General features: G+C 37.0%; 1 protein-coding gene across 1 annotated transcript; it reads right to left on the reverse strand.

Annotated features, from left to right (window-relative positions):
* Window positions 1-360: 360 nt before the first annotated feature.
* On the reverse strand, window positions 361-8,024 carry LOC120356502 (the record flags this gene model as incomplete). The annotated part of the gene is given in 2 exon segments (XM_039445444.1): window positions 361-466; window positions 7,861-8,024. Coding segments are annotated over 2 exon segments (270 nt in total), but the record flags the coding sequence as incomplete, so codon positions are not given.
* Window positions 8,025-12,138: the final 4,114 nt, after the last annotated feature.

Below are 12,138 nucleotides of genomic sequence, written 5' to 3' on the forward strand. Positions count from 1 at the left end.
AGTTTTGTCAACCTCCGCAAAATCCCTGATTTGAAATCTGTAAACTAGGCTATGTTTATAGAATGCATGTAGTAGCTTCAGAACAAGCAGGTGATGTTTTATATTTCTCAATTATTCTTCTTTAGATTATTATGACAAAAAATAGTGTACGTTACTTGGACGTGGATGTCTTCTGCAGTGCTCGAATGAATTCTAGTCGCGGCTGACGCCTCGACTAGAAACTTCATTCTCGACTGCAAAAGGCCCCTCCCCGTCCATGTGACATAAGATACTATCACCCACAACATGTAATATGAATTTATCTTCACTTATAACAGTGGAGGAATATGAGAGAGACTTTAACTACTATGAAGTTCTTACCTGAATAAAGCAGTATGACGGATCTCCAGCTATAGCGCTTAGTGAGATGAGCGACGGCTTCAGCTGTTGCCAATAATGCCACTGAAGTTCCAAACGGAGATAAATCCTGTAAAAAAATTTAAATTTTATCAAGATCTACTCCTTGAAATCAATTTTGAAAGGGAACAAAATGTGAAAATGGATCAACATTGCAGGATTCTAACCAAAGATTAGAAAAAATGTCAAGATGTACTTTTTGGATGAATTTCAACTGGAAACAAAATGTTGGAATGAATCACCATTGCAGGATTCTAACCAACGGTTAGAAAAAATGTCAATATGTATTTTTTGGATGAATTTTAACAGGAAACATAGTTTGGGAATGAATCATCATTGCAGAATAATTCTAACCAACGATTAGAAAAAATGTCAAGATAAACTTTTTTGGATGAATTTCAACAGGAAACAAAATGTGGGAATGAATAAAAAATGCAGGATTCTACCAACGATTAGAAAAAATGTAAAATCTATCAAGATGTACTTTTTGAATGAATTTTAAAAAGAATCAAAATGTGAAAATGAATGAACATTATAGAATTCAAATCAATATTTGGAAGTTTGGTTGTTTATTATCAGACTAGGGTGGGCCGTCCACTGGAACCGTTTTCGTCCGAAAACTACCGAACTCGTCCGAACGATCCCCCAACAAAGAAAGCTATAGATGCTCGTCCATTGCAACAGGTTCATACGTCCGTGCACGGCCGATCAAGTTTTCGATCCGAATCGAATGGGATTTTCCGGCTCAATCCGTCCGAAGGTGAGCTGAGACAACGTCATCCTAACCTCAAAATTGTTTTACAGTCTTGTCTGTTTTTGTTTTCTGAACTTGTTCTTTTTTATAAAGTTTTAACTATGTACAATGAAAAGTTGATGAGTTTGGTTCAAGAGCATGTTCCAATGTGGGATATGCGAGACAAAAGATATCATCGTCGTGATGTACAAACGAATCTGTGGACAAAGATTCCTAGGACAAATACGATCTGAAAAACAACATTTTTGTTTTTTCGAATTGTTCTTTTCTATAGTGTTGTAACTATGGACAATGAAAAGTTGATAAGTTTGGTTCAAGAGCATGTTCCATTGTGGGATATGCGAGGCAACAGATATCATCGTCCTGATGTTCAAAGGAATCTGTGGACAAAGATTCCTAGGACAAATACGATCTGAAAAACAACATTTTTGTTTTTTCGAATTGTTCTTTTCTATAGTGTTGTAACTATGGACAATGAAAAGTTGATGAGTTTGGTTCAAGAGCATGTTCCATTGTGGGATATGCGAGACAAAAGATATCATCGTCGTGATGTTCAAAGGAATCTGTGGACAAAGATTGCTGAACAAATAGGATCTGAAGGTAAGATTATTGTAAGTAATAACTAATTCAGTGGATATTTGTTTATTCAATTTCCAAAATCGCAATATGAACATTGTTTATGATTTTTTTGGCTATGATAATAGTTAATTCAAGTGGATATTTGTTCACTCAATTTTTAAAATCCCAATATAGTCATTGTTAATGAAAAATTTTGGTGACTATGATAGTGGTTAATTCAATGATTGGCAACTAAACTGACGTAAACGGTTCCAATGGACGACCATATTCGGCCGAATTAACGGCCGGCAGATTCGTCCGATCCAACGGCCGAACGGATCGGTTGAATACGGTTTCAGTGGGCGGTTACCCTATCAGGTAAACCGTGCTTCGTAAGGATCTAATTGAAAACTTGTGACGTAGTTTGATGAAAGGATCAGAGCTGCAGTGATCAGATTAGTGACGTACGTTTCTTGATCAGAAAAGCAGCTGCAGAGTGCATACAAGTGATCTTCCAAGCTCTCTCCCATCCTGTATTATTATCCATATCGATTCCTCACCACCGCTTCCTCCTCCTCCTACTCCTCCTCCTCCTCCTCCTCCTCCTCCTCCACCTCCTCCTCCTCCTCCTCCTCCTCCTCCTCCTCCTCCTCCTCCTCCTCCTCCTCCTCCTCCTCCTCCTCCTCCTCCTCCTCCTCCTCCTCCTCCTCCTCCTCCTCCTCCTCCTCCTCCTCCTCCAAGCGTACTTGTTGCATTGCCATTCACACTATAATCTTCCAACACATTCTTCTCGTATTCTCTCTCTTTCTCCTTCCTTTTTAGTTAGTGGGGAGGATATTTTTAATATTCTTTCCGAAGAATGGACATGATATGTCCAAAGCTCCGCCAATTTATGTAGATGCATAACAATATAATTATTATCTATAGTTATTATATTACAAATTGCTTTTTCATATCATTTACAGTTCAATAATTATTTTCTTAGTCTATATTATGTAAATTAATCTATAATTTTGCTGTATTGTAAGCTATTGTATATAGGTGTATAAGCCAGTATATATTGTAATCTACATAAATAAAGTACTCAATCAATCAATTTCTTTCTACTCCCATTTCCCCCTCATTTTCCAATCCTCCCATCCTCCTCTTCCTAACTATCTCTTTCTCTCACTCGCACTCTCTCTTTCTCCTTCCTTTCCCCCCACATATCCAATCCCTCCATCCTCCTCACCCTTTCACACTATCTCTCTCTCACACCTCCTCTCACCAAATCAGATTCTCTTCTCACTCATTCTCCAATCCTCCCACCCACCTCTCACGTTCCGTCTCTCACTCTCTCTAACCTTCCCACACCAAATCCGATGAACCCTGGAGCCCCAGATCTAGTCTGTTGAAACACAAAGATAGTTTTTCCGCCAGACGAAAACAGCCTGCAGCTTTTCACGCTTTTCTCGTTTTTCACAAGTGAGTTTTCACGCTTCCAGTGAGCTACACTATAGATTTTCACACGGTTTTCCGATGAGTGAATACGTTGGGCAATTGAAATATCCCAGAGGACACAATCAGACTCTATTCATTGAATATGGGGCTACGATGAAATATGATTATGGGAACATATTAATTTTGTTCAAACATTTATACTGTTCAAACATATTTTTTGATATGGCTTCATTGGTATAGTATAAATATATGTTGCTGTAAACAGTTTATATCACGAATAGAAGTATAGCAGTGTATTTCCATTTATGAATTATATTTAGTTATATTCCGCCATTATCTTCGATGTTGTGATTGTAATAGTATATTTCGCACCTAGAGCAGAAAATGAGATTTTTCCAGCTCGAAATCGGTTTTCAAGTCCGAGGCCGTAGGTCGAGGACTAGAAAAGATTGGGAGCTGGAAAAACATTTTTGCCCGTGGTGCGAACGATATTTTTTGCCACACTACAAGTATTGCTGACAAAATGAATAAAGAATACAAAATGAAGAATACTCGTTAAGCTATCGTACCTATCTCTTGATTTTAGTGGTAGAAGATTTGCAGTCAGGATTTCAGATTATTTTAAAATTTCACTTGGAATACCACAGTCATCTTCAAGCATTTTTGAAAATTCGGAAGGAATGCACTAATCAACAATAAATAATTGAATAAAACTGGTTGCAAAGCGAATTAGTTTGATTCGAAACTGGAACTGAAACCATGGCGACTTCAGCTGATGATGAAAGTGGACACTCGCCCGATCTAGCGGATGACTTATTAACTGCTTCCATAAGCGGCTGGAAAGAGACAACTTTCTGGCCTAGACCGGAAAAGAAACCCTTTTCTGACGTCGTCTGCAAACAAGGTCTTCCAGATCTACGTAGGGACTGGAAAACAGCTGCTTTCTGTGGAGTATGGCGAAAAATAAATGCCTGCCATTCGATTAACCTTCCGGCAGACGCGCTGTTGTAAAAAGTACAACAGTGTCAGTTTTTTTGCTGCACAAAACTATTGAATGGGGTGGTGTCAGTGAATGAGTCACCTATGCTTTCCAAGACTTTCCCCCCATCACTCCACTGAGTTGCAGTATCAACCGAGCAATGGTTCAGTCTTTAGGTGCCATTTAGTCGCCACAGTGAATAAGATAGGGAAAGACTGTATACGGGGACTGTAAACGAACCAATAACACAGAATTATTGGCTTTGCTTGGTGTACCTTATTGGGAAAGGAAAAGGTAATCATGCAAATGTTCATAGGCGTAAAATAATCAAATGAGATAGAAATAATGGACCATATGAATAAAGTTGAGCATTTGCTTATACTTCTAAAATAAGGAGTATTTGCTTAATTTCCTATGAATAAACGTGAGCAAAACCTTTTGCTCATGCTCATCAAAAAAATAGTTTGAGCATTTGCTCAAAAGTAAAAGCTTCCGCTCAAAATTGTATGAATAAACTGGAGCATTTGTTCAACTTTTGAAGCAAATGCTTCAAAAAAGGTGAGTCTAGTCTAGAGCAGCTTATCACCTTTCGCTCATAGTAAAATGCGTCAACTAATTCGTATGAGGAAGAGGAAACTATATACCAGACACGATAACAACCAATAGTTGAGAACGATAAAACTCTATTTAAATTCAACCATGATATATATCACCATTATCCCTACAAAAGAATAAATACAAAAGATAGCTACCTGCTATAAAGATAGCCATCACAAAATAGGAAATAGGCATTTAAGAAGATGAGAGTGTAGACGATTATAGGAAGGCTATTGATATTATAAGAATATGCTGAATATTATTATAGGGATGACATTTTTCCATGCTATTATGTCAAAATTCTAAAACTCAACTAACCTAAAACTCTATTCATAAATAGAGCAGACAACGCAAACACAAGCGGTGCCCCCTACTTGCATATTTAGCGCTTCCGTGAGCTATAAAAACAAAGTAAGGCTACAAAAGCGAATCAGTTGATGAAAAATCTTAAAAATACGTTAGCAATTGCTCCAGAGTTCAGGAGCATAAGGTAAGAGTATAGGGTAAAGCTTATTCATATAAAAATGAGCAAATGCTTTTGCCTCTACCTTTTGCTCATGAGCAAAACCTTATGCTCCATGCTCTTGCTCATGAGCATTTGCTCTGGTTTTATTCATATGGGTCATTAATTATACAATTGATTAATATTCTCTGACAGTAAACAGAGTAAATAAAACGTAAAAAATTGGATGTAAAAATTACAACACTCTACTGCTCGTGTGATTGAGTAGGGCGCAACTTTAATGCTGACTGGACAGAATGTATTCGAATCGTGAGCAGTTTCTTGGTGTATTGCGGGTTGCATAATGAACCCCTTCACATTCTCTTTAGACTCAACTCACACAGGTTTTGCGGGCTTCAAAGATTGTAATACTATACTTCTTGAGCGAGTTCTCCAATCCAGAGGGTCACTAGTTAATAGATATATCTATGGTTTTATTGACCTCAGGACATGCCTAAGTGTAGAGGAATGTCCCATTCACAGTGAAATTTCTCTGTATAATTAAAAGTTGCTGGTTTCTAAGATTACAATACAAGAGTTCTTGAGCGAGTTTTCCAACCCAGGGGGTCACTAGTTGATAGATATTGTGATGAATCTTTTGAGTAAATCTCATGAAAAGAGAGAATTAACTAGAAAAATTATAATTACCCTTATAAAATAAAAGGTTTGCCAAACGAACAGTTAGCACCCGAGCGATAAGGCTTCCTTATCAACAGCTGAGTATAATATAAGAGTACCGTTTTGTACTACACATTTTTTCCAAAGAATTTATGGTTTTACTGACCTTAGGACAGGAAGAAGTGGAGAAGAGTGTTTTCCTGTATAATTTAGGGCCGGTTTCCGAGCTCGGGATTTAGCTAAGTTCTACATTTAGGTGGGCCTGAAAAGGAATTTAGTGTAAATGTAGAGGGAGCTGAAATGTATCGATATGTGCAACTAATTCAGTGGATATTTATTTGTTCATTCAATTTAAAAAATCAATATATGTATCATGAAGCCGTGAATGTGCAAGTCAATCATTCATGGAAATATATTGAGGTGGGCCGTCCACTGGAACCGATTTTGTCCGAACTAGCATCGGCCGAAAACTACCAAACTCGTCCGAACGATCCCCCAACAAAGAAAGCTATAGATGCTCGTCCATTGCAACAGGTTCATACAGCCGTGCACGGCCGCCTCCGGCCGATCAATTTTTCGATCCTAATTGAATGGGATTTTCCGGCTCTATCAGGCCGAACTAACTAGTCGAGCTGAGACAACAAAGTGTTGATAAACCTATTGTTTTACAGTCTTGTTTGTTCTTCTAATTGTTTTGTTTTATGAAGATGTAACTTTGGACAATGAAAATTTGATAAGTTTGGTTCAAGAGCATGTTCAATCAATCAATCAATCAATCAATTCATTTAGCCTGGCGATACAGTAGTACATAAGGCTACGTCACAGAATATTTCATAAAATTACGATACATAATAAAATCATAATTAGGTCAAAATACATGATGAAAAATCCTTAAAATGAGTAGAGACAACAATATCAATTGATAGCAATCAATAGTTCACCCATAGTAGGGCTACGTTATAATTAACTATTTCATGTAATAGTTGAAATTAATAATTTTATTCTACGTACCACTGTCCTGAATTCCTCTAAAGAGTAGAATGGATTTTCTATGAGCTAACAAATTGCAATGGAAATTCCATTGTGGGATATGCGAGACAAAAGATATCATCGTCTTGATGTTCAAATGAATCTGTGAACAGAGATTGCTTGATAATAAATAACTAATCTAGTGGATATTCGTTGAAGGTAAGATTCTTGTAATGAATAACTAATTCAGTGTATATTTGTTCATTCAATTTCAAAAATCTCAATATAATCATCGTTTATGAAAAATTTTGGTGTCTATGATTGTAGTCGATTCAATAATTTTGGCAACTGGACTGACGTAAACGGTTCCAATAGACGACTTTATTCGGCCGAATTAACGGCCGGCAGATTCGTCCGATCCAACGGCCGAACGGATTGGTTGAAAACGGTTCTAGTGGACGGTTACCCTGAACAGCTGGAGTCAGAAAATTGGCTTCAAAAACGGGGCGTAGTCGCAGTTTTTATGATAATCTTTATTTTCTCATTTCTAAAATTGGAAACTTTTTTCCTTGACGAAATGAAACATTCCTAAATAATTAAAAATAGCTGATACTTTACACTATTTTCTCTTTATTTTATTTTGTGTTCAATTTTCTAGTTTTTCGAGATTTAATTTAAACGTGGACTGCGACTAGGCCCCGTTTCGGAAAGCCAATTTTCTGACTCCAGCTGTTTCAAGTCTAGAACTTAGCTAAATCCCGAGCTCGTAAACAGGCCCTAGAAGTTGCGGGTTTCTAAAGGTGCGTACAGATATACACGCCGCGAACATGAGCAATTCACTTCTAATCAGCTGACTATATATGTATTTTCACATGAACGGTAAGATACAGTTATAAAAAGCTTGGCATCAGCTGATTAAAAGTGAATTGCTCATGTTCGCGGCGCGTAAATCTGTACCCACCTTAAGATTACAATACAATAGTTCTTGAGCGAGCTCTCCAACCCAGGGGGTCACTAGTTGATAGATATATTTATGGTTTTACTGACCTCAGGACAGGCGGAAGTGAAGAAGAGTGTATTGGCGGGAGCTATACTGGCGGCTAGTGGACAGATACGGGAGGGTGATGACGTCACAACTGCGTCCACTTCTCTGCCTGCCACGGCCTCCTCGATAGTGGTCGCTAACCATGTTTCATTGCACGAGAGAGAACCTGAAAATTATGAAAATTTTTAATAAAATGAAAAGAAGAAGAAGTAAATTAAAAATCCATCTTAGAAGTGAGAATATAATATACAAAAATACATTGTTGGTTATCCATCTTGTTTTCACTATTATTATTATTATTATTGTATTTTATATTACTTTAAAGTGGAAAAACACTCACATTGTTTGGTGTGGCGACGACCGTTTCGTGCTGGTGTTGCACATTCTCAAGCCAAACAGAAACTGAAGTATTTGAGGTTATGAGGGTGAGTATTAGAGACAGCCAGAAATTTCAATATAACATTCAAAGAACACACGAGAGCCATTACACCCTCACATAGATAATATCCTTGAAATACTCCACTATCCCCACAAAAACAGAGAATTAGATGTACTGGAACAGTTTGAAATATACAAGTACACCAAACAACAGCCAAACAATATTCTAAATGACCAAATCAACTTTCCCACACCCTGTTTGACAAACTTATTTAAATCCTCCTCTATCAACCGCCAAAAGTCCCCTCCACTCCCACTCTGACCAAATACTCACCTTCATAACCTTAAATACTTCAGTTTCTGTTTGGCTTGAGAATGTGCAACACCAGCACGAAACGGTCGTCGCCACACCAAACAATAAGAGTGTTTTTACTTTCCTTGCCCAATTACCATAGGTAAGGAAAGTATTGCTTTCCGAAAAAAATTAAGGAACCCCAATTTCTAAATTTCTATACGCTTCAAAGTCCCCTGATTCCGAGAAAGTGGGTTTTGGGTATTGGTCTGTATGTGTGTGTGTGTGTGTGTGTGTGTGTGTGTGTGTGTGTGTGTGTGTGTGTGTGTGTGTGGTGTGTGTGTGTGGTGTGTGTGTGTGTGTGTGTGGATGAGTGTGTATGTGCGTCTGTGTACACGATATCTCATCTCCCAGTTAACGGAATGACTTAAAATTTGGAACGTAAGGTCCTTACACTATAGGGATCCGACATGAACAATTTCGATCAAATGCAATCCAAGATGGCGGCTAAAATGGCGAAAATGTTGTCAAAAACAGGGGTTTTCGCGATTTTCTCGAAAACGGCTCCAACGATTTTGATCAAATTTATACCTGGAATAGTCATTGATAAGCTCTATCAACTACACCAAGTCCTATATCTGTAGAAATTTCAGGAGCTTTGCCCCATCTATGCAAAGTTTGATTATAGATTCTCAATTATCAGCCTGCATGTACAATTTGAACAAAAAATTTCAAGTGGAAAAGATTGAGCATGAAAATCTCTGCAATTAATGACTAGTAACATTTCCACCTAAAATTGAAAATAAGCTTGAAATCCGAGAAAATGTGATTATTAAATTGCAAACTGTTGGCAACTGTTGGTTCTATTAATCATTCACTACGAAGGGATAGCAGACCTCGTGTGTTTCCAGCGTTATTGACCTATCACCAGCTGTCTCATATCTTTGAATAGTAAACTTGAGATGCGCGAGTACACTAGCGTGATCAATTTTCATAAAGGCAAGGTAAGCTGTGTGAGTGCGCACACCAGATTTCTCACTTTAAGGTTATATAAAATACAATAGTAATACAAATACAGATACACTCTATCAATAATACTATATAAAAGCAGAAAGACAATGCACACCGTGGAGAGAATATATCTATATACATTATAGATATCAGAATTGAGTAGGGAAACATTGTAAACTGGGAAGTGCATATACTGGAGCAGACATTTCCATTCTGCATTCGAATCATATGTGATCCACATATTATGCAGAGTGGCTTACTACATTCGGATTCACTTGGCTTTTGTCAGCACTGGTAAGGTGGAAAGCATAGATGTTACTCATAAGGAATGCTGTCAAATTGAAGTGTATCTCAATATGGGGAGGTAGAGATGGATCTCAAATCAGGTTTACGTCAAAATCGAATCTTATCACGTACAATGCTTTCTCTCTCTTCTCGTCACTGTCTCACTCTCACTCCCTCTCTCTCTGTCACTCTATCTCTATCTTCCACTGCCTCTTTCTCTTATTCCTATTAGAATTGTGTGGCAGAGAGGACCTAGAGTCCTAACTCCGCCCTTGATAAAGACGATTATTCAATCCAATTCCTTCTTCTCTTCATCTTTCTTCCTCTATCTTTGTACTCAACCTTCACTCCATAACATTCGTTTCAACCTCCTCTCTTCTCTTTGTCATGATCTTCTCTTCTAACTTTCATGATCTTCTCTTCTATCGTATTCTAACAATGTAGAATTAATAATAAATTAACAAAATATTTCATCTTAATTGAGAAAATTCATTATGAAATTATAGAAAATATAATTTCTTGTTCAAAGAAAATATCGGGGCACCGACTTTCGCTCGTTATTTATTTATTGACTTTTGATAAACCGAAAAAATCCTCCAAAATGATTGGGGAAGGACTCACAGGTACAGCCCAAAACTGTTTCTTCCCCGAATTCTCATTTATACACTATAAATAGTCCAGAAAGTAGGTTATGTTCCATACACTTGAATACAGGTTCAATTTCCTGTTCAAACATTTGAAAACAAAAAAATATATATAATTCAGAATATATACAAACCAAATTGAATAACAAAATAACACTCACTAATCACTTGAAATTGTAAGATGATGATCAACTGTGAAAATTATGATATACTCCAGTTTAGGAGGATTATCATGTCATGTCAACAAATCAGATTATGTTGATCAAGTCGATTAAATTGTGTAGCTGGATAAAATTTCTCGTTGATTGATTATGACTACACAGCTAGAAATAATATTCTGTCTCTCTCCCACACGGGCACACGCATCTTCTGTTATCGAGAGACGACGAAATTATCATCTGTTTTCCAAGGATGAATTATCCTTTTAATGTCGTTCAGCGAGTTTTCCAAAGAATGAGACCTAGTACAATCGAATCTTTATATCATAGACCTACTATGTTCCAAATTTCGTGAAAATCGTTAAGGCCGTTTTCGAGATCCGTAAAACATAAATAACCAGATATAAAAAAACCAGATATATAAATACAGAAATTGCTTGCCTAATATAATAGGATATAATTGATTATTTTAAACGAGAATGAATAGTTGATATTACATCTCCCCTTCATGATCTCCTCTTCTCTCTTTCATGATCTTCTCTTCTCTCTTTCATAATCTTCTCTTCTCTCATTCATGATCTACTCTTCTCCTTCCTAAACTATATCTTAGCCTGCTGTTTCTCCATCTATTTTCTCACTCAACCTGTCATCAAACCATTGCATTTTGCCCTGTGTTCTTTCATCTATTTTCTCCTGTAGGAAACGCTTATCGATATGCTTATTGACGGAGATATAGAGAGCAACTAAAATATCATTGATGAGAAAGTTACCTTGTGATATGATAAACCATATGTTTTCGTTGTCATGGATTCATTCATAAATATCAAATGTTGTTGATCCGTTACTAGTAGAAAGTCATGTTCAATTTTATTTGATTAAAGCTCTACAAATGAAGAGTTTACTTATTTCAATTTAATCAAATAAAATGCCGACAAAGAAAAAGACAAAAACGATTGAAAACCGTAACTACGAAGAAGATAAGATGGAATCACATATTGACAAGTTTCTCAAGCCAAAGGAATTATCTATCGACCCAGATTCGCCTACGGCAGAGAGAGAGTGGAAACATTGGAAAAAGACGTTCGAAAATTTCTTAGAAGGAGTGACAACCAAAGACAAAATGAAAATATTGGTAAACTTCTTATCACCTGCTTTATACGAAATTGTGGAAAGCTATACTTCATATGAAGAAACTATATCCATGTTGGAAGATATGTTCGTTAAACCGAAGAACGAATTTATGCACGATACTGCCTTGCTAATGCTAAACAACAAATAGGTGAGTCCATTGATCACTACTATTCTGAACTAAAAAGATTAAGCTTATCATGTAACTTCACTAGAGTGTCAGCCGAAGAAAACAAAACGAGCATATTAGAGATGCTCTTGTTTCAGGGTTATGTTCTATTGAAATTAAAGAGAAACTTTTTCAACAAGGAGATTTGAGTCTACAAGAAACCGTTTCCCAAGCACGTGTTCTTGAATCCGCAAAAACATATGCCGACTCCTTCC

Source organism: Nilaparvata lugens, unplaced genomic scaffold (assembly GCF_014356525.2).
Source record: "Nilaparvata lugens isolate BPH unplaced genomic scaffold, ASM1435652v1 scaffold6931, whole genome shotgun sequence".
NCBI classification, from domain to species: Eukaryota; Metazoa; Arthropoda; class Insecta; order Hemiptera; family Delphacidae; genus Nilaparvata; species Nilaparvata lugens.